Source organism: Lolium rigidum, chromosome 5, assembly GCF_022539505.1.
Source record: "Lolium rigidum isolate FL_2022 chromosome 5, APGP_CSIRO_Lrig_0.1, whole genome shotgun sequence".
In the NCBI taxonomy this organism is placed as follows: domain Eukaryota; kingdom Viridiplantae; phylum Streptophyta; class Magnoliopsida; order Poales; family Poaceae; genus Lolium; species Lolium rigidum.
The window spans coordinates 126,818,716-126,841,970 of NC_061512.1; the positions used below are offsets into that span (position 1 = coordinate 126,818,716).

General features: G+C 45.3%; 1 protein-coding gene, 1 long non-coding RNA gene and 1 pseudogene across 2 annotated transcripts; 2 read left to right on the top strand and 1 right to left on the bottom strand.

The window, feature by feature from the left end:
- Positions 1–1,997: 1,997 nt before the first annotated feature.
- LOC124653260 lies at positions 1,998–2,664 on the top strand. Its single transcript, XR_006987841.1, has 3 exons — positions 1,998–2,069; positions 2,184–2,317; positions 2,601–2,664. It is a non-coding gene; the product is annotated as an uncharacterized LOC124653260 (long non-coding RNA).
- A 4,401-nt stretch (positions 2,665–7,065) lies between these two features.
- LOC124656382 (receptor-like protein 3) lies at positions 7,066–9,174 on the top strand. Its single transcript, XM_047195138.1, has one exon. It carries the CDS (start codon positions 7,066–7,068, stop codon positions 9,172–9,174), a length of 2,109 nt encoding a protein of 702 aa, XP_047051094.1.
- Positions 9,175–13,539: 4,365 nt separating this feature from the next.
- Positions 13,540–16,189, bottom strand: LOC124656383 (annotated as a pseudogene).
- Positions 16,190–23,255: the final 7,066 nt, after the last annotated feature.

Consider the following 23,255-nt stretch of genomic DNA (forward strand, 5'->3'; position numbering starts at 1 on the left):
ACATGAGGTTCAGATCCTGGTTCGTGATCTTGGACCTTTCCCACTCCGCGGTTCCTAGATCCGCGGCAGCCATCGATGAATCGGGCGTGCTGTGCCTGGTCAAGCGGCGCGGTGGCATCAACAATGGCGCAGGAATGCAGCTGAGAAGAGATGAGCTCTGGGAGTTGTGGGGCGCAGGAGGAAGTTTCGCAGGAGAAAGCAGGGGAACGGCGCGAGCGGAAGTGCTCGAGGAAGAAGAAGGAGACCTTATATAGAAGTGCGGTGAAGCGACGGGCCGTTGGATGGAAAAAGTACGTGGCAGATGATATCCACGTGTATTCAAGGGTAAAAAAGTACTTTAACATGGACGAGGTTACGGAGCGTGCCAGAAAAAGTGGAGAGCATGTGTTCCCCACTTGCACGACGTGTCAATCAGATAAGGAATTTGGACCCACAAGGCAGTGAGAGAAACGGTTCTCGCATGTTTCCAAAACAGAAATCGTGGCTATCATCAGCAATGACGTCATCAAGGTAAAAGAAAAGCTCGACTATGCAGCTTGCAGAGATTATCGACACGCAAGGATATTTCGGGAGCCTTTGTTCAAATACAAGTTTTTGCCCAAATGCTCGGGGGCTACTTTGGAAAAATAGAAAATTCGAGTATGACAAGATAGAAATGGCGAGAGCCTATGACCAAATGCAAGCATTTGTTCATAGCCTCGGGGGCTACTCCCATCGGGAGCGCTGGTCGCGCACCCGATAAATAGAAAAATATCGAGAGGGATTATAAATATAGCGGCAAAGGATGCTAATCTGTGGAGCCTACACCCAAGCACAAGTTCTTGGCTGTAGCCTCGGGGGCTACTCCCATCGGGAACGCTGTTCGCGTGCCCGATGAATTTTTAGAAGTGAATATATTTCGAGTTACACAGATAACTCTACATATACTCCCATCGGGAAGACAAAATAAGTCATCGAATATGACTCGATAAAATGTGCTATTCCAAAGCCGAAAAGCACTCGACAATATATTCTCAGAGCGCTAAAAGTCGCGAATAAATCTCTGAATGCCGCAAAACTTTGCGAAGGTAAGACCCCAGATCCGTTCTGAGTGGCGTGGCACCGTCTCTGACGGCGGATTGCTACTATTTTCCGTATCAACAGGTACGAAGAAAAATCCTAACGGACGCCCGATAAAATATGACTGGGACTCGACAGAATGGTAAGACCTTAAGCGGCACTGTCGAAGTTTACACCGAGTATCCCGAGATCATGTCCGGGGACGTGATCTTGAAGTAGGTTTTTGCGGATTGCCACTAGAGCGAGTTAACTAGTACACGATCCGTCGGATGAACTAGCCCCAACTACCGTTATCCCTGTACAAAATAGTGTTTGCATATCGAAAGATTATGTGATGAGTAAAATTGGAGATTTTCCCTGATTCTTCGATTCAAGAAAAATCTCGGGAGACTCTTGACATAGGCATCCCCAATGGGCCTGCCAAAGATGGTACCGGGGTTTACTAAAGGCCCGAGGACTCGAAGATTTAGAAGACTTGGAAGCCCATCTAGTGTTAAGGAAAGATAGTTTGTATTAGGAAAGATAGAGATTTGTAATCTTACGGGTTGGGTACGAAACCCTCCCGAACTCTGTAACTTGTGTATTACGAAACCCTCGGCTCCGCCTCCTATATAAAGGGGAGTCGAGGGACAAAGAAGGATCGAATCTCACTGTCAACATAACCCTAGTTTTCATAATCGTCGAGTACTTTTCGGCTGAAACCTTCGAGATCTACTTGCCCTCTACTTCTAACAAAACCCTAGTCTACAATCTGTAGGCATTGACAAGTTAATCCTTTGCCAGCCGTGAACTAGCTCCGTCTGACCCGATCGAGTGGGTCAAAACCTTCTCGCTCCACTCGACCGGTCCCGACCAGTTCTCCTCTCCCGCATCTAACTGAGCGTCGCCGCCGCGCCGCCAGGCCGTGGAGCTCCGCTGTCGCCATGCCATCCTGGAATGATGGAGAAAGCAGCGACGACAGCTTGCTCTCTGGTTTCAGCGAGGGGCACGACTTCAGCCCTCGTCCACCGGTATGTATGGCATTAGGGTTAGGGTTTGTTTTGATTTGGGATTTGTTCGTCCTAGCCTCGGTTCGTCAAATTCCTTTCTGAAATCCGCTTCCTCTGGCTTGCTTTAGATTCCAGAAACCTTGCTGCACCCAGACTACACCGGCTATGATGATTGTGACATGCGTTGCAAGCATGACATGCCCATGTACAAGTATGTGTGCTTCGAAGGTGCAAACACCGGGAGGAGATTTCTTGGATGTGGAATGAAGGTATGGTTATTTCATTGTGTACATAATTTGACAGCTTGATGACAATATTTGCAGAATTTGATATTATTTGTTAGATAATATTTGTAGAATTTGGTACATTCAATTAGCTTGATGGAATAGATGCTATTAGTTAGTCACATCCTGGTAAATTTAGTTACTTAACAAATCTAGTAAATAGATGGAATTATTTAGTTACTGCCTCTAATAGTTATTTAACAAATTTAGTCCCAATCTTTTTGTACTGCCCCTAGTAGTTACTGCCTCTAATTTATTGGATGTGTAGGAGGAAGAGATGTGTGACAAAATCCATTGGGTTGATGGTGAATGGCCATCTACAATGAAGATGTGTTTCGTTGAAGATTTGGAATATGTATGAGGATGAGAGAGACACAAGGATCCATGGAAATGTGGAATATGCAACAAAGAATTATGAGCTTGTGTTACAAAAAAGGGAATTGGAGAAGAAGAACACGGAGCTCCATAAACAGTTAGGTAACACATTGGAGCATGTTGCGGAGCTTACAACCCATGACCTAGAGCTTGAGAAGGCACAAAGGGTGAAGGCGGAGCAAGAAGTGGCCACTTTGAAGGAAGACAAGAGGAAGGCTAGGAGTCTGTGTGTCTGATCTTTTCAATGCAGGCCATGTGATGAAGGACAAGCTGAAGAAGATAGCTGAAATAGTGAAGGAATGATGGTTGCCTGAAACTATGTAGCTGGTAGGTTAAGTATTTAGTTTGTGTTTGACCTATGATCATGTGTGGTTGTAATGGACTAGTAGTTTGTTATCCAGTTGATCAATTTCAGTGTCTTGTTGAACTTGCTAGCAAGCAGTTGTTTGAACTATGATCATGTTGAATTTATGTGTGTTTGAAGTGTTGTTGGAATTATGTGGGTTTGAAGTGCTGTTGGATTTATGTGTGTTTGAAATGCTGTTGAATGAATGTGTTTAAAATCTAGGAATTGATGTTGTTGAATGAAATGAGGTTTTCGTCGACTAGTCGTTGTCGACTAAGTAATTTATGGATGAAAATGGCTGTGGCTATCAAGTGATAACATTGTTTGACAGGTTTGATTGTTGAACTGCATGCAATACAGCACAAGCACGGCGGCGCCGCCGATTTATGGTCGCCGGCGGCATCAGAGCACGGCGGCGCCGCCCATTTATGGTCACTTGCAACACAGTCAATTAGAGAGACAAAAAAGGACACATGAACAGATAACTTGGCAGATTTGCAGACAGAAGTGCTCAGTACTATTTTACCCAGGCATCATTTAGCAAATAGTAGACTGTCTCTACTATTTTACAGCACCAAAAGGATAACTAGTGGAGAACCCAACTAGTTATATAGATGTTTGCATCAGTAAGGCCTTCTTCTGGTCCATTACAACAACTAGTGGAGAACCCAACTAGTTACACATCAGCTAGACAAAAGAATACATCAAATGAAGTAATGCCTACTTCTGGTCCATTACAACATAGATGTATAAGGATCCAACTTCATTTAGTTGTTGGAAGATCCTTCTTCCCCTTGCTCTCCAACATAGCCACAGTTGAAGTAGCCCCAGGTCCTGGTCCTTTTGAATGCTGGACCTCCTTGTCCATCATCTTCTACTGCTGTTCTTGGTGGGACAAAAGGTTAACTCCTAGCACCTTCTGGACCAGTGTGATGTTGCCTTGGACCAGCTTGTTGTTGCCTTGGACCTGGCTGTGGAGCTTGCTGCTCCCTTGGACCTGGCTGTGGAGCTTGCTGCTCCCTTGGACCTGGTTGTGGAGCTTGCTGCTCCCTTGGACCTGGCTGTGGAGCAGGCTCATGCCTTGTTGTGGGACCTGGACCTCTTTTAGCTGCCTTTTTCTTTTTCTTATGCACTGTCACCTATGAAGCCTCAGGTTCAGGTTCTGCAAATGCTAATGCTTCTGCTTCAATTGCATTGTCCTCACTGACAAATATATCTTCTATGTCAGTGTCTCCTTCACAATGCAGCATGGGGTCCTCTCTCTTCCTTCTCATCTCCTCAATCTTCTCGGCTATCTCTTCATCTTCTTTCCTTCTAATTTCTTCCATTGCGGCAAAGTCCGCCTCTCCCATGTCAAAGAATACACGATCATCGGCATCACCATCAACCTCTGCATATATTGCATCATCATCATCAGTTGCTGCTTGTTTTCCCTTCGAATATTTGTGCTTTGTTGAGTGCATCGACTTGTGAAGACTTGTCCATCGGTATCCACGGAGAATACTGAGGTGGTGGAGTTAAATCAAACACAACTTGAGGAATGTACTTAATAACAGCATCTGCATTTGTTCCACTACTCTGACCTGCCTTTGTTTGATTCTTTGCAACAACAGCAGCTCTCCTCTTGACAGACAAAGATAACACTTGAGTTGATTCAAACATTTCTAGCAAATCATAGATTACTGCATTGCTTTCAACTAATATAACCCTGCCATCTGATTGTGTGCAATACATAGAATGCGTGATGCTATAACCACTGTGTCTCAATCATAGCTACTAAATTCATGTAGGTTATGTCATCGCGGTCAATCTTCCTCTCCAGGTTATCTACCCCATCCAAATGTATTCTGACATCCCAAATTTCAGGATCCAAGCTAGCAAAACAGAGTACAAGTGCAGACAAGATTCAGTAAAACCCTAGCCCCTTAATCCCCAAGGTGTGGAGTACAAATGTGCAAATAGATAAGCTAGAGAGGAGATACTTACTCGACACCACCAAGGCCGTAGGTGTACCGTTCTGAGAACGCTGGATTAGCAACCCAAATCGCAGCAAGATTCGCCGCCGCCGACGATGGCCGCGACGGCCACAGCTCGTCCAGAACTTCCTCCACGCTCTCGCCTCCCTGGCTCGCCGTATCTACGCTGCTTCTTCCGCCACCGCCGCCGCCGTCGCCGCCGTGATTGGGAGGCTCCTCCATCGCCGCCGCCTCGAGCTGGAAAGAAATGGGGAGAAAGACGGGGAAGAGCTGGACGGAGCTGCCCGAACGGTAGGGTTTTGACCCTAATCGCAGCTTCCTCACGGCCGTACGCCACGTTGGCACTGACAGTGGGGTCGCAGAGCTTAATTCGCTGTTTGCTCCACATTTGCTCAATCAGTTGCTGGCTGCCCCAGAAATGGTACTGACACAAAAAAATTACCAAGAGTGGTACTGACCTGTCCACTTCGCCCCAATTGTGGTAGTTCCTTGTAATTTACTCTGCAGTCCGCGACGCAGTTCCCTTGGTTCTATGCACAAGAGGTAAAGTTTGTCGTAATCGGTGTAGGAGGTGCCAGCGTCAGGCACGGGGCGCTTGCTGGGCGCACCGCCTTCACAGCTACTTTCTTTCTGCCGTGACATCCCCTAGTACGCTTGTGCTTGGGCAACTCCCATGGCGTGTGGCTCGGTTTTTCCAGTGAATCATTGGAGGTGTCGAGGTCGTTGATGGCGGCTAACGAGCTGTCACGGTGGACCTTCGACCGGAGATACGAGCTCAAGAGGTTTAGGGCTCGTTGGGCTCTGCCGGCCATGAACCGGGGATGGAGAGGGGGGAAGGGAGTCCATGGTGGGCGTTGTGGCCGGAGCGGTAGATGGCGAGTTTGGTAGGCGCCAAAACCAGGCTGGCAAACGGCTAAGAGCAAGTACAATAAGTCCTAGTCAGCTGGCTATAAGAATTAAAATAATATTTTATTGCTTACTTGGAGGAGAGAGAGGGGGAGAGAGAAGGAGAGTGGGCTCTTATGCAAGAGCCAGCTCTAGCACGTGCTCCTAGGCACTTTGTGAGAGTGAAAGGTGGGCCATACATTGATAAAGTACTATATTTTTATAGCTCACTATTATATATGTTGGCTCTAACTTGGCTATAGATAACATGTCACTTGGCTTATAGCCAGCAGCTGACTACACTATTGGAATTGCTCAGGGGTTCGCCTCGGGAGCTCCATCTCTCACGGCTTCTGTTGACTCACTCACTCCGACATTGGTGTAGAGGCATTATAAGTTTGAGTACCAATGTGCACGTAGGTTGAGGGGAACACGTCATCACCCACTCTTGTGAGGGAAATTGAAGTGGTGACACAAACCCAAGCTGTCTATCGCCACCCGTCATCTTCCCTCGTCGAAGGAGGACGCGCTCATGTGGCTGATTTTTTTTTTCTTTTGAAAAGGAGAATGTGTCTCAGCCTGCATCGATTGATGCATATAGCCCATGTGGCTGACGGTAGGGCCTCTGCTCGCAACAATGGGTGTGTTCTGTGGGTGCAAGGTGTAGAAGCCGATGGAGCTTGAATTAACGACAGGGAATACGTCACATCCACACGAATACAATCAACCGCGCGTGCGTTTGCAACGCCAATGATAATACTTTTTTGTTTTGAGGGTACAATATTCCTATATTTTATTCCCACGACAACTGCAAAGAAATTACAGGCTGCACAAACGACATCATGTGAAAATTCAGACCGATATTTGTCAACGACTCACCAATATTTATATTTGTCAACCATTTCTCACCTTGACAATCTATTCACGGTCAAGCAATCACAGCAAGTCCCTCACGTGGCACGCAGTTTACTTTGAATCAATATCGAATCCAGAAATCCCTGGCGGGAACGCATGCTCTTTCTTCATTAGACTATTTGATTGACGGTTTACCTAGCCGGGGCACCAGATTTACCCATCTGGTCTCGATGCTAGTAGTTTCACGGGAACGCTGTTCCATTTTTCCATACAGGAAGCACAGCAAAAGCTTACGAATGGCTTCCCTTGGCCTTGCTTTCGTTCTGCTCGTCTCCCTGGTTTCTCCCACCAGTTCCTGCACAGATCAGGATAAGCGCTCTCTTCTTTGGTTCCTTGCGGGGCTCTCGAATGATGGTAGTCTTGCAGCGTCATGGCGGGATGGCAAGGATTGCTGCAAGTGGGAAGGGATTACCTGCAGCACAGATAGGGTGGTCACTGGTGTCTCGCTGGCTTCAAAGAACCTTGAGGGGAATATCTCGATGTCCCTCGGCAACCTCACTGGCCTGAAGCTTCTTAACCTCTCCCACAACTCCCTGTCCGGTGGCCTGCCACGAGAACTGCTGTCATCCCACAGCATCACCATACTGGACGTCAGCTTTAACCAACTCAATGGAGCACTACCCAAGCTGCCATCTTCAACCCCTGCCCGTCCTCTGCAGGTACTGAATATCTCAACCAATTTATTTACAGGAGAGTTCCCGTCCAGCATATGGAAAGCAGCAGAGAATCTGATTGCCCTCAATACCAGCAAGAACAGCTTCACTGGGCAGATACCAACTCATTTCTGTGACAATTCACCATCTTTTGCGGTGCTTGATCTGTCTTACAACAAATTCAGCGGTAGTATTCCCCTGGGACTTGGTGACTGCTCCATGCTAAGAGTGCTCAATACAGGCTATAACAACCTCAGTGGGACACTCCCCAATGAACTCTTCAATGCTACCACATTGGAGTACATGTGTTTTCGTAACAATAAGTTACACGGAGTACTTGGTGGTGCACACATAATCAAACTCGGAAATCTCGTGACCTTGGATCTTGGAAGGAACAACTTCAGTGGCAATATTCCAGATTCTGTAGGTCAGCTCCAGAGAATGGAGGAGCTCTATTTTGACCACAACAGCATGTCTGGGGAGCTACCATCAACTCTCAGTAACTGCACAAATCTTATAACAATCAACCTCAAGTGGAATAAATTCAGTGGAGAACTTAGCAAGGTCGATTTTTCCAAACTTCCTAATCTGATAACTTTAGACTTGCTGTACAACAACTTCAGTGGAACGATTCCAGAAAGCATATACTCTTGCAGCAATCTGATTGCACTTCGGCTATCTTACAACAACTTACATGGGCAGCTTTCACCACAAATAGGCGATCTGAAACACATCACCTTCCTTTCACTTGCTTCCAACTCTTTCATGAATATCACAAATGCACTTCAGATCCTACAGAACTGCAGGCAGCTTACCGTCCTCCTTATTGGGTATAACTTCAAAGGAGAGCTCATGCCTGAGGATGACATAATTGATGGTTTCCAGAATCTTCGGGTACTGGCCATCAATGGTTGCCAATTGTTAGGTAACATACCTCTTTGGATATCAAAGCTAGCAAATTTAGAGATGTTGAAGATATCTAGCAATCAACTCACTGGGTCAATACCAGTCTGGATCAAAGCCCCAAGGTACTTATTCTATCTAGACATATCAAACAACAGCCTCACTGGAGAAATTCCAACAACACTGATGGATATGCCAATGCTGAAGTCGGAGAAGACTGAACCCCATTTAGATCCAGGGGTCTTCGCACTACCAGTTTATAGCGCTGTATCACGCCAATACCGCAAACCCATTGGTTTCCCTAAAGTGTTGGATCTAAGCAACAATAAATTCATCGGTGAGATCCCCCAGGAGATCGGTCAGCTGAAATCCCTCCTTTCACTCAATTTGAGTTCAAACTACTTGACGGGACAGTTCACAGAATCCGTATGCAATCTCACAAGACTGCAGGTACTGGACTTATCAAACAACAATCTCAAAGGTGCAATCCCGTCTGCATTGAACACCCTGCACTCACTTTCAGCATTCAATGTTTCTAACAACGACCTAGAAGGCCCTATTCCATCTGGAGGCCAGTTTAACACATTTGAGACTTCCAGCTTCGACGGAAATACAAAGCTATGTGGCTCTATGCTCATTCGCAAATGTGCTTTAGCAAAAGCGCCTCAAGCCAACATTCTATCAACAAAAGAAACTAGCTATAAGACCGCCTTCATGATTGCTTTTAGTGCATTCTTTGTTGTAGGCATGTTGTATGATCAGGTAGTATTATCAAGATATTTTGGCTAGTATTACCCCAGTTCACATATTCTTTTTATGTCAACTTTGTTCAGGTTAGCGTGCTATTCATGATTAGGAACATGTCCAGTGAAGCAACTTATCTTGTAGGTGTGGGTTGTAATTAGGTTTCTTACAGAAATATTCAAGGGTGAAGAGTGACTCCAATTGCGGGGATGTAATAAGGCATAACGATTCGAATTGAAGCATTCTCTATGTGTGACAAACTCAATCTTGCCGGAATTCCACATAACTTTCCCCCCCTGAGAAACAGAAACTATACTACAACTACGGTTTCATATATCCTTTGATTTCTTGGCAACAAAGTTTGATTTCAAATTAATCAGTTGATTCGTGCTAAAGACAACCTGAATGATGAAACGAGCCTCAAGCACTACCAGACTCTAGCCATAATGTGCTGTTGTATAGAAGAGCAGCAACTGAGCAGAATTTGTAAGGAGTGCAGTCGCTAATTAGTAAGTACACAACCAGATGTTTCTAGGAAGTTCTTTTTTTCGTGCAATGTACCTCAAAAAAGCGCTTCACTGGATTGCTGCCCTAGCCTCCGGCATCCGTTCGCCGGCGACCACGAGGCGCCGCTCCGCCGGATCGACGCGAATTGCTCCCCCACCGCGGTCGGAACTCGAAGGAGACCAAGAGAGTAGAGCACGGGTAAAGAGACAAGCCACAGGGGATCGATATCTCGCTAGAATGAAGCTACCGGCGCGGCAAGCCCCAGCCGCCGGCGCAGCATCGGGTCGCCGCGCCATAGGATTCGCCACCTGGACTGGACGGATGCGCATAGCTCTGGTAACTGGTATCCCATATGTGACCCAATACTGACCGGCCGAACATATAATCCAGTCCACCTACAGACCGGCCCTACATATTGTCCAGTCCACCTACTGACCGGCCCACTTTCTAATACCTGCTTCCCTAGATTTTTTTTCGGGAGAGGAAGTGGCTAGTGTGTGATTGGCGAGCCGGCCCTAGGAATAGAAGAGGGGGACGCGCAGACACGATTTAGGCTTGGAATGGGTCACCGCACACGGATAGCTTGGTCTGTTTGCATCGAATCACTGAGCTGAGTTTTTTGTGTTCTCTTGTCAACGCGCACCAAGACAGATAATTGTGTTTCGTTTATGTTGGACCGCTAGAGATCCCAAAGATCTTGCCTATGGTACCAGCCAACGTGTATGAATAAAACGGTTCCTAACCTTCTCTTTGTCTTGATTCGACTCAATACATGCAGGGAATCAATCCCTATAATTTGACACAAGAAATGGCTCAACAACTTGGTTCATTTTTCATGCAATTATGGGAGCTAGGAGTAGATTGTGAGGGAAAGTAGGATGCACGCATACAGGAGATCTCAGCTAAGGGTCCCACTACCGATTTCATACATAGCAGCATAACCAGAGCGATTCCTATCTCTAACATAATTTTCTTTAACAAACATAGTGTGTGGTCTAAGGTGCAATGCTACAGTCTATCGGCGGCTGCACAACATGGTGGGAAGGCCCTTGAAGATGGATAAGCTCTGGTTCTTTAAGGGCTTGTTTGATTTAAAATATTTTTAAAGGAATTGTGTAGAAATCTTACCCATAGGAATTTTTCTATAATGGTTGTTTGATTTAAACGATTGAACCTTCCAAAATTCCTATAAATTACCTTTCTATATAACTATCTCATAGGATTTCTAGCAAGAGGTTAAACCTCTTGAAAAAAAAAATGTGTCTATGACAACTACAATCTCTATAGAGATTTCCTACGTTTTTTATGTAGTGCAATCAAACGACTTCTACAACTAATTCCTATTTTTTATATTTTTGTAGAATTTCACATGTCATAACATACTATTTTTATTCCTCTACTTTTCCTATATCTATAATTTTAAAATCATTCGAATCAAATAGGACCAAAATCTATTGCTCAACTAACACATTGTCTTTACTACTCAAAATAATAAGTTAGTGAGAATTGTACCGCGTGTTGGGATCCTCGGCATTATAACACAGAAAATGTGCAATGTTTCATGTTGTATACAGAATGCGTACAGACTAAGTATTTACCAACAAGAGTTACAGGTACTATGCGAAAAAAAATGTATACATAAAATACTTTACTTTCCGTTATGTTATGGCAACATGCGTGTGGTGACTTCGTCAATTTCAAGATCTAATTCGCCGGCCAGTCTTCCGGAGGTGTTCATAGGGGTAGGGTGCACGTGTGTACGTGCATAGGGGTATGTGCGTGTATGTGAGCGTCTGTGTTTGTACTGTGTTTAAAAAAACAAAAACTCGTTTGATGATAAGTATTACGCAGTGCTAAATAAGGCTTATATATTTTCGAAAAACTCGGATACATCAAGTTTAATCAAACTTTTCAAAAAAAAAAAACCATTGATATGTACAATCCATAATCAACACTGCTAGATACATCACAAACTATATTTTTTAATATGATATCTATACAATTTTATAATTTTGGTAGTTTTCTAAAAAAATAGTCAAACTTTATATTATTTGCCTTTTTCTAAAAAGTATAAGACTTGTCCATTTGGAACGGAGGTTGTAAGTGTACAAGCAATTTATTTGTTTATAAGTTCTATGTCGTGCTGATTGAAACAAAAAAAAAAAATTGTTTACAACCAATTCATTTGATCCCTTTCCCCTTTTAGAAACAGTTCATCTTGTTACCAACAGAGCGTCGGACTCTGAGACGAACCCTCCCTCACCTCGTAACCCTCCCAGCCTCCCCAGCCCTAACCGCCGCTGCCGTCGCCGCCGGTAGCGCCGCCAGGGCAAAGACCCACGGGGCGTGGCGGCGGCGGGGGGGCCTTCCTCGTCGACGCATGGTGGACGGCAGCCGGATCTCCATTCTCGACGCATGGCGGACGCGCGGATGGGATGGGCGGCGGCGGCCTGCGCTGCGCCCCCTTCTCCCGTCGGCTCTCCCCTGGTGGATCGGCCGGCGCGGTTGGGATGGGCGGCGGCGGCCAGCGCTGTGGTCTCCCTCCTCCCGTCGGCTCTCCGCAGCACTCCGGTAGGGGCTGGTGGTGGGCGGCGGCTAGGCCCCCCTCCCCCCCGCCTCTCGCCGGTGAGTGGAGACGATCTCGGGCTTCACCCGCGACACGAGGTCGCCCGGGGCAACAGCCTTGGGTACGACGGTGGAGGTGGCCCTCTTCTTCGTCGGAGAGGGTCGGCATGCGGTTGGTGGTGGTGGATCTATCGATCTATCACTGCGTTCCGGCAGCGAGATGGAGATGCTTGGAAGCCGGTGACGGAGTCGCCGGCGGAGGGTTGGAGTGGCCAGCCCGGGATGGTCGCCGACGTGGGGGTCCGACCTGAATAAAGGCGGTGGTCCTAGGGTCTCTCTTGCGTGAATAGGAAGACCTACCGGAGGCCTGGACTCGTGATCTAGCCGGAGTGTTGAGTTCCGGAAGGCTCCGCTGGCGAATGTAACAGTGCTTTTTGCCTGGAGTTTGTTGGATCGGTGGTATTCGGTCGTGCGCACCCATGCTTTTATTCCGACCGATTGGTTCTGGAGGGAGCGGCGCGAAGCTCTTTTTCTGTGTTGACATCAAGTGACTATGGATCCATGATGAAAGTCGGAAGAAGAGAAGTTCATGAAGGCCGGAGGGGAGGACTAGCTAAGGGAGGTTCAAGTCTCTGCGCTGTTGAGGGACTTGCTTGGTGTTTCGGGCTTCACAGCAGCAGCATGAAAGTGGGGGCGACAACATAGGTGAAGTTCAGAGTCCTACCTTTCAGGGTGAAAACCCAAGGTCTGGTCTTAACTGGTTGTGTCTGGCAATGACCTTGTTGGAGGCATTGTTTTGAGAGCGGGGACTATCTTCAGGGTGAAAACCTAAGATCGTTGATCGGGCGACGATGGTGTTAGCGCACTGTTCCTTTTATTGAGGTGTCGTTTTTGGAGAGTCTGTATTTCAGGTGTTGTCTTGGCGGTGGATGTATTGTTGTGTTAGGCCCGAGATACTATAGCGGGACTTTTGTTTCTTAGTTTTCTTTTCCTTTTTTTTGGCTGTGTGCATCCGTAGTGCCATTAGGGTGGTGCGTTGTTGCAGAGGCTGGGTGTAATTGGTATTGTTTTGATATTAATATATTCCCTTTATCAAAAAAAAAATCATTTGATGATCGGTATTACTGCACTTGCTGGCTGAACAAAAAAACATTACAAGCAATTCATTGGTGATAGATATTACTGCAGTGCTAACTGAACTAAAATAATGAACATATTTTTTTCACTATTTCAGGGATATCCAAAATTACAAATCCAACGGCAATAGTACATTGCAATTCCCTTCTCACTGACACCACCAATACACACTCTACAGTAATCAGATTGCAGCGATCCACACTACGCTTCCACCGGAGCTTTGACAGAACCCTTGATCGCCGGTGGCCACGCCACCATCTCAAACGGGAACACATTGCCAAGCGGCCGCAACACATCTTCGTTGAGCCATAGCCTCTCCATCTTCAGCGTCTTGAGGTCAAGCGAAACCACCCAGTCAGCCATGATGAAGAACAAAGTTCCAGTGGCCTCGCAGAACCCGCCGAAGCTCACAAGCTTGCACCCGTGAAGCTGGTCGGCGATATTCGCCGAGAGCTTCACGACGTGGAGGTCCCCGGCCGTGGCCGGGTTCATCAGCGGTCGCAGCGGCACCGGCTCCTGCTCCTGCGGCGTCCACTTCCCCGGCGCTTCAAGCACCCATTTCACCGGCGCGGATCGCGAAGCAGACACGGCTGTCCTCCTTCTTGCCGATCCAATTGTTGCCCGTATACGGGAGCATCCCGGTGTTGGGAAGTGGCAAAGTGGAGAGCGTCATCTTGGTCGTGTTGACGGCCATGATGTACCTCAGTACCTGTCCTCGCAGTCCAGGCGGTACACTACGTCCCCGGCCACGACAGACGGGCCTTGGTGTGGGACCAAGTGCCGCTTCAACGCGCCGGTGGCGGCCTCCCAGGCGGAGGACGCAGAAGAGGACGCGTCGGTGACACCGAAGAGCACGACGACGACACGGAGCTCGGCTCCTTCCCCTGGAACGACAGCGCGATTTAGGACGCTTCGTTTGGTTTTTGGCCGCGGCGCCTTTTGGTATGGCTTACCCTCGCCTACCCGCGCGGTCGCGTTTTTTGCCCAAAATTTGGCAACCGCCGCGGCGAGGTAGTGGTGCGCGCGCGCTTCTTTCTTTTCACTTGCAACTGTGCCGACGCGGCAGCGTTTGCTTTGAGTGAAATGTAAATTTGAAATACTCCCTTCGTTTTCATCAAAAATGTCTCAACTTTGTTAGAATTTAAATATATCTTCAGACACTTTTATTACGACTGAGGGAGTAGATTGTAATTTATTTCTAATAAAGTCAAATTAAATCTAGGATAAATCCACAGCGTTCCGCTACCGACGAGCCTCATGTACTTGTTCACAATGCGCTCGATCCGTAGTGCCAATGAGATAGTAGAGGAGAATTGAGCATATTGTTGACTAGGGATGTCTCATGATCTCCATAGCTTGGAGATTTGGGTGAACTGACTTATGCATAATTAGATATCTAAATAGGATATTTCTTAGACCATATGTGTTAGATAACTCTGTTAAGATATTTAAATATACTACGTAGAATATTTCTATATGAACATATATTCTTGAGTAATAAAGAATCCTTTACATAAAACATATAAACATACACACACCCACAAATATGTACGCTAAAATTCAAGAGACTATCACACAACAATTTCGTGGATGAATGTTTTTTCTTTTCACATTTAAAAGTAGGTTTTTGTTTAAGTAGAGATCGTTTATGGGGAAATTTCTTAAAAGTAAAAAATAAAATTTAATCTTGCTCCAAAATATGGTTTTAGTTACATTGATTGTATTTTCCAATGGTATTTGAACTTTATAGTATAACAGTAAATAGCATAAATCAATATTACACCAACACGGCAACATAAAAACTATAATAGTTAACATTGTACATTGATAAAATGATTATCAGGAAGGTGTAAAAGTTTGGTGTAAAAATGATTATCCGAGGCTCGATCTTGGGCTTCAAGCTGAAGCGATTGTCCTACATGTATTGATCCCACCATAGATTATCTTGATAGATGTTTCCTAGTTGTTAAGCTCATGATTTATCTCTTGGTATATACTAGGAAGCATAGGCGCGGCGGCATGCCACGCCCGTGTTAGTTGCTTCTGAGCACGTGTTCCATGATTTGCAGAGTGGAGGGTTGGAACGATGAATGTTGAAAAGTGTAGCAAAGCAAGTTGAATTTTCTGAGGCCTGTATGCACTAAAAGAAAGCATCGATCTGTATATATTTGATAGAAGAAAGATAAGGTTGATAATATGAGGAAATATGTTAGTAAGAAAATTGCTCCATATCCACTACGTACATTAACTGGTAGTGGTAGTAGATACTTCGTCATCCGAATGTGGCAGTGAATGGAGGAGCACGGTTAACAGATCATGTCGCAGGGTAAGGTTGTTGCTGCTTGGCCTCCTAGCCAGTGTCACCTATAGCATATTAGCAACCTCAACTAAGTTGAGAAGACTTCCAGCTAGCCTCTCTACGACCCTAACTCACGCTGCACAATCAGAGAGGTTTGAGGAACAGCCAAACCAGCGCTTTTGTATAAGAGTTCAAATGTTGGGCTGCGATGATGAGTACAAAAACAGATCCCATGCTTATATCCTGATAACTGTTTCGTTAATCCAATTGAAGTATTGGCAGCATTTTAATTAGCTTGGTCCGTACCGAGTACTACAAATGAAGCCAACAATTGGTGCTAAATTGATATTACTTCCCACTCACATGTAAATACATTTTACTACACAGGACCAAAAAGATGAGATAATTCGTAGTTAGAACTTCTTGTGCACGAGAGACACAAAGATAATCCTAAAAAAAAGTACAAATGCAGCCAACTGTGCTTGTTTCAAGGCATCTATGGTCAATAACTATGCTTAGGTAGTATATAAATGCAGAGATACCTTGGACCATATCTCTTTTTCAACTTTATGTAATTCAGAGAACACAATATCAAAATCCAACAATGATTTGAGGCCTTGGTGCTTCTGGTAGAATCAGTAGAGATTCAATGACGAATCCTGAGTTCTGAGTCATGTTGTAAGACCTATCTTGAGAGAGAAGATGCGTTCAGGATACAATGGGAGAATAACCATCATGAAATTAACATGATAAAACCAAATGGTCCTTCTACCAAGTATCTGCTAGATAAAAATATGTTTTTAGAGCTCATACATATAAATTCCATAGTACTGCCTAGTAGATCGGAAGGTAGTACACACATGAGAAATTGCACTCCAATAGTACAGCCTATGTAAAAAATAGAGAAAAACTGAAATTTCCAAACCAGAAAAGATGGCCAATTGCCTCAAATGAACGATATAATATCCATTGCCCATCCTCGTTTTAACATAAACCAAGAAGCTCTGAAACATAAAGATATCTCAAAGGAAAATCGAACACTGACATAATTAAGAAAATGATATAGATCTAAGAGTGAACATGCCTATAGGCTGTTTAGAACAACAAAGTAAATACTTGTAGGAGTCTACATTGGTAATCTAACTACTTTTTCACCAACTGACATATCAGGATGTGCGTTACTGCTATAAACTCTTAACATTCCACGTTTCGATGAATTTGCTTTGAGGGATCTACAGTCTAAGCATAGCTGCAACCCTTGCAGCTAATGAATTGCTAGGTTGAGAAAATTTAGAAACATTAAATAGATAAAGCTATGAACGTATTGTTGGGTTCTCGGATCATGCTCCCATCTTACTATCCACTGGTTTACCTAGACCTCCGACTAAACGCCGTTTCAAATTTGAACTCGGTTGGTTGAATCGAGAAGGTTTTCAAACCATGGTTAAAAAGGTATGGGAAAGACCAGTTGTGGGTGTGTCTCCGATACAGAGGTGGAATAATAAAATGCGTGCGGTACGCAAACACCTCGGTGGATGGGCACGGCATACAACTGGTATTCTTAAAAAGAAAAGCGGCGACTTTCATCTATTATAGATGACCTCGAAGCCAAAGCAGAAGTTAGACCGCTTTCCGCACAAGAGATTGAGCAAAAAAGCCAATCAAATGCGGAAATCGCAAAACTACTCGCGGGAGGAGGAGCTGAAATGGTACCAACGGTCTAAGGCCCAATTTATTCTTGAAGGAGATTCGAATACAAGGTACTTTCATTGTGTTGCCAATGGCAGACACAGAAAGAAACTTATTCGTACTCTTGTTCAGGACGAGGGCACGATTGAGGGTCATGAGCAGCTAAAATCGTTTATCACAAATTATTATAAAGGGCTTTTTGGTGCCCTAGAGGAAAGCAATTTCTCGCTTGATGAGACAAGAACGGAGGATATCCCCCAAGTCTCGCAAGCGGAGAATAGTTTTCTCACTTCGCCTTACTCAGAGGAGGAAGTAAGAAAAGCTGTCTTCCAAATGGAGCATAATAAAGCCCTTGGCCCTGATGGTTTCCCTGCTGAATTTTATCAATCTTTCTGGGATGTCATCAAGGATGACTTTCTTGCTCTTTTTGCGGATCTACATGATGGGCAATTAGAGCTTTTTAGGCTCAACTTTGGTGATATCATTTTATTGCCCAAGGTTAATGAAGCAGAAAGGATTTACCGTCCTATTTGTCTTCTTAACGTGAGCTTTAAAATTTTCACTAAGGTTGCCACGATCCGATTAAATTCGGTGGCTGATCATGTCATTAGACCTTCTCAAACTGCTTTTATGCAAGGACGGAATATTCTGGATGGGGTTGTTGTCCTCCATGAAACTGTTCATGAATTGCATAGAAAGAAGTTGAATGGCGTCATCTTAAAGATTGACTTTGAGAAGGCCTATGATAAGGTTAAGTGGTCCTTTTTGCAACAAACTCTCAGAATGAAAGGCTTCTCTGTTGAGTGGCGTGCGTTAATCAATAGTTTTATCTCGGGTGGAAGTGTTTCCATTAAAGTCAATGACGATGTTGGCAAATATTTCCAGACTAAGAAAGGACTTAGACAGGGAGATCCATTATCGCCAGTGCTATTTAATATAGTGGCTGATATGCTTGCTGTCTTGATTGAACGAGCAAAGTCCGAGGGCCAAATTGAAGGGGTCATTCCTCATCTGGTTGATGGAGGGCTATCCATTCTTCAATACGCCGACGATACAATACTTTTTATGGATCACACATGGACAAGGCTCGGAACCTAAAGTTAATTCTTTCTGCGTTTGAGCTCTTGTTGGGTCTGAAAATAAATTTCCATAAAAGTGAATTGTTCTGTTTTGGCCAGGCCCAAGATCATGTTGCGGAATATGCTGAACTGTTTGGCTATGGCCAAGGCCAATTTCCTATTAGGTATTTAGGAATTCCGATTCATTATCGGAGGCTTACCAATGCTGAGTGGAAATTAGTTGAGGAAAGGCTTCAGATTAGATTAAGCAGTTGGAAAGGTAAATTGCTGTCCTTGGGTGGAAGATTAGTTCTCATAAATGCGGTGCTCGAGTAATATGGTACTCTATATGATATCTTTCTTCCAACTTCCCAGAGGAGTCTTAAAACGGTTGGATTATTTTCGATCAAGATTCTTCTGGCAAGGGGATTGCGAGAAGCGTAAATATCGGCTGGCTAAATGGAGTGTGCTGTGTCGGCCCAAAGATAATGGAGGACTTGGTATTCAAGATCTCCAGGTCAAGAATAGTGCACTTCTCGGTAAATGGTTGTATAAGCTAGTTACCGAAGAGGGCATATGGCAAACGCTCCTTAAGACGAAGTATATTGGCTCAAAGGCTTTATCTCAGGTTATTTGGAGACTAGGAGATTCGGATTTTTGGGCTGGTCTTATGGAAACAAAGAAGTTTTTCTTTCCATATGGTTCTTTCTCTATAAAGGATGGATCGGAAATTCGTTTCTGGGAGGATAAATGGTTGGCTAATACCACACTCCGAGAACAATATCCGGCTTTGTACAATATTGTGCGCCACAAAGGCGATACTATCGCCAAGGTGTTGGAAAATTTCCCACCAAATGTGGAGTTCAGAAGAAGTCTCATCGGTCCCAGACAAGCATCTTGGCAAGATTTGTTACAACGTCTTGAGTTAGTTCAATTGACGCAGGGACCGGATGAATTTTGCTGGAATCTTACCGGGAATGGTTCATTCTCAGTGGCTTCCATGTACAATGCTCTAATTCAACCTAATATCCCTGTCGATAATAACTCCAAGATTTGGAAGATGAAGATACCTCTGAGAACAAAAATCTTTGCCTGGTATCTTCGTCGGGGGGTTATTCTTACGAAAGATAATCTTGCCAAACGCAACTGGCATGGAAGTAAAAAGTGTGTATTCTGTTATCAGGACGAGACTATTAAACACTTATTTTTCCAATGTAAGGTTTCTAGGTCTATATGGTCAGCCGTCCAAATTGGGTCTACCTTATACCCACCACGTAGTGTTGCCAATTTATTTGGTAACTGGCTTAATGGTGTGGATGTTAGGTTTAAACATCTTATTAGGATGGGAGCGATTGCAATCATTTGGTCGCTATGGCTATGTAGAAATGACAAGATTTTCAATAATATGTCTTCTTCCTTTTTGCAGGTCATCTACCGGTGCACAGCTTTGCTTCGCTCATGGATACCGCTTGCGGCGTGTGGAGCACCGAGACCTATTTACGGAGGTGTCTTCACGGTTGGAGGATACGGCGAGGGATATTTTCTCCCAACATGGGTGGCAGCGTGACCTTCGGCTAGACCCACCTAGCTAGTTCTTGTTACCGTTTGTTCGACTATGTTTTATCTTTGAACCCTATTGTGTGGTTTTGTAACGGATTCGTGTGCGGCCGTGTGCATCTTAGTTATGCAGAGGCCGGGTGTAAGGGTATTTTACCCTTATCCATTATTTTGGTAACTATGACACCGTGCTAGTGTATTTGGACTAATACATGTCTACAAGATGATTCCCAGATATTAGTCAAAGAGGTGTAATGGTGTATCAATGGAACAAGAAGGCAACGGGAGACCCCCACTTCGATGAAAAATCAGCAAGGTCTTCGCAGCCTCGGCCGGTCCCGGCACCGGCCCCGGCACCCGGCCCACCCGGTCGCCAACCAGGCCCCGCACTCGTGCCATCCGGGCAGAATCCGAGTAAGGAGGGCGAGCACTCCGGTCCGCGTCCGGTCGCCAGCCCGGTTTGGACCGGGCTGCTCCGGTCCATGGCCCGGTCGGACCGGGCTCCGTACCGAGCGACCCGGTCGCCAACCGGGCTCAACGACTCCGTGCCATCCGGCGGTATCCAAGTGACCTCGAAGCATGACCGGCCAAGTCCCGGTCCCGGCTCCGGTTGGAAACCGGCCGGCCTGGCCACCGGCCCGGTCGGACCGGCTCGTGGACCGGCTCTGTCCGGCGCCAAATCCGGTCGACCGGGTTTCTCGAGGAATCTTCCGATGTGTCAAGTGGGCAACGGCCAGATTTCGAAGAACACTATAAAAGGCCCTTCTCCTACCTCTCGAAAAGTTAGGCACTACACTACAAGGCTGTTCTTGAGCTCTCTCTCTCTCATACTCCATTGCTAGAAACACCAAAAGCCTCAGATCTCCCTCCTCCTCCACCCAAACTCAAATCCCTCCGGGGAAACGTTAGAGGAGGACCCGATCTACTGTTCTACCAAGCCAAATCTCATTCCCCCTTGTATTCATCAAGAAGCTTGCTCTCTAGGGTTCCTTGGAAACCCTAGGTGGGTGATACGTCCAAAACGTATCTACTTTCCCGGACACTTTTGCCATTGTTTTGCCTCTAATTTGTGTATTTTGGATGCAACTAACACGGACTAACGCTGTTTTCAGCAGAACTGTTCTGGTGTCTCGTTTTTGTGCAGTAAATCCAACTTTCAGAAAAACCTCGGGATTTTGACGAAGGCCCTATTTTCCCGTAATACCGACGGAGCCGAAGGACAAATCAAGTGGAGGCCCGAGGGCCCCACACCATAAGGCGGCGCGGCCTAGGGGGGGCCCGCGCGGCCCTATGGTGTGGCCCCCTCGGCCGGCCTCCGACGCTCTCCTTCGGACTACTTATTGGCCTCGACCTAAAAACGCACGGAGAGAAGTCAAAGTCACGGAAAACCCTCCAAAACGCCGCCACATCGCGAAACTCCGTCTCGGGAGCCAGAAGTCTCCGTTCTGGCACTCCGCCGGGACGGGGAATTGGAGGAGATCATCGCCATCATCACCACCGACGCCTCTTCATCAACCAGCCATGTTTTCCCCATCCATGTGTGAGTAATTCCCCCGCTGTAGGCCGAAGGGGATGGAAGGGATTGGATGAGATTGGTCATGTAATAGCATAAGATTGTTAGGGCATAGTGCCTAGTATCCGTAGATGTTACTTTTATGATATTGTTGCAACTTGTTATGCTTAATGCTTGTCACTAGGGCCCGAGTGCCATGATCTCAGCATCTGAACATGTTATTGATTCATGAAGATATTCGTTGTTTATGATCTTACCCGCAAGTTGTATACACATGTCGTCGTCCGGAACCAATGGCCCCGAAGTGACGAAATCGGGACAACCGGAGGGGATGGTAGTGATGTGAGGATCACATGTGTTCACGGAGTGTTAATGCTTTGCTCCGGTACTCTATTAAAAGGAGTACCTTAATATCCAAGTAGTTTCCTTGAGGCCCGGCTGCCACCGGCCGGTAGGACAAAAGATGTTGTGCAAGTTTCTCATTGCGAGCACGTACGACTATAATTGGAACACATGCCTATTGATTGATTAGTACTTGGATACCGTTTTATTATTATCCGCAAATGCCCTCGCTATGATTGTTACATGAGTTTATCTCATCCATGCAACGCCCGTCATCCGTCCCCGTGCCTACGGTATTTTAATCCCGCTGTTTACTAAAATCACTACCGTTGTTTCCGTTACTCGCTGTCGTTATTTCACTACTCGCTATCGCTATAAAACTGTTACTATCGATAAACTCTTGCGAGCAAGTCCGTTTCCATGTGCAGCTGAATTGACAACTCCGCTCGTTAAGGCTTTCAAGTATTCTTTGTCTCCCCTTGTGTCGAATCAATAAATTGGGTTTTACTTCCCTCGAAGACCGTTGCGATCCCCTATACTTGTGGGTCATCAAGACTATTTTCCGGCGCCGTTGCCGGGGAGCATAGCTTTATTTGGAAGTTCACTTGGATTGATATTGTTCGCTGCAAATTCTCCATCATGGGTAAACCTCGCGATACTAAGGTCGCCATATTACCATCCACTACAAGAAAAGGTACAACTCGAGTACCTCTCGTCGCTCTTGATTCACCATCCGTGATAAGTAAACTTGTTTCACCACCACAAGCTTCAAATGCCGGTACTTCGCTGAATCTGAAAACTCTTATAATATTGATGATGCTTCGCTCGTGCTTGATGATAGTGGTTCATTGGGAACTTTTCTAGATGCTACAATTGCTAGGTCTAGACAAATTGAAAATACTCGAAACTCCCGATGTTACTACACCTGTTAATTCACCCGAACTTGAATACTCTAGTGATGATCTTGATGAAGATTATGTGGAACTTGATGATGATTTTATTGAAAAATGCAATGCTACTACCGATGCAAGAAAAATTAAAAAGTTGCTTGCAGAACATGCTCGTTAGATATAAACTGTCTCCCGATCCTAAATTTGCCACATCTCCTATAAACATTAAGGATAAAGATTATGATTTTTCTCTTGATCTATCTCATATAGCTATTGTTGAGAAAACACCCTTTTGTGGTACTGAAAAAGAAAGTGCTCGTTGAACACATGATTGAGTTATCTACTCCGAGTAGCTTGTTTTCTCGATGATGTTAAGAAGCGTACTTACTTTGTTGCTAAAATCTTTCCATTCTCATTAAAGGATGACGCTAAAACTTGGTATAATAGTTTGCCACCTAATTCTATTAAAAGTCCAAAAGAATTGCTTGATGTTTTCTTCCGTAAATACTTTCCTCGCTAGTGCTCAACATGTTGCTTTGCGAGAGAATTTATAATTTTGATCGTGGGAG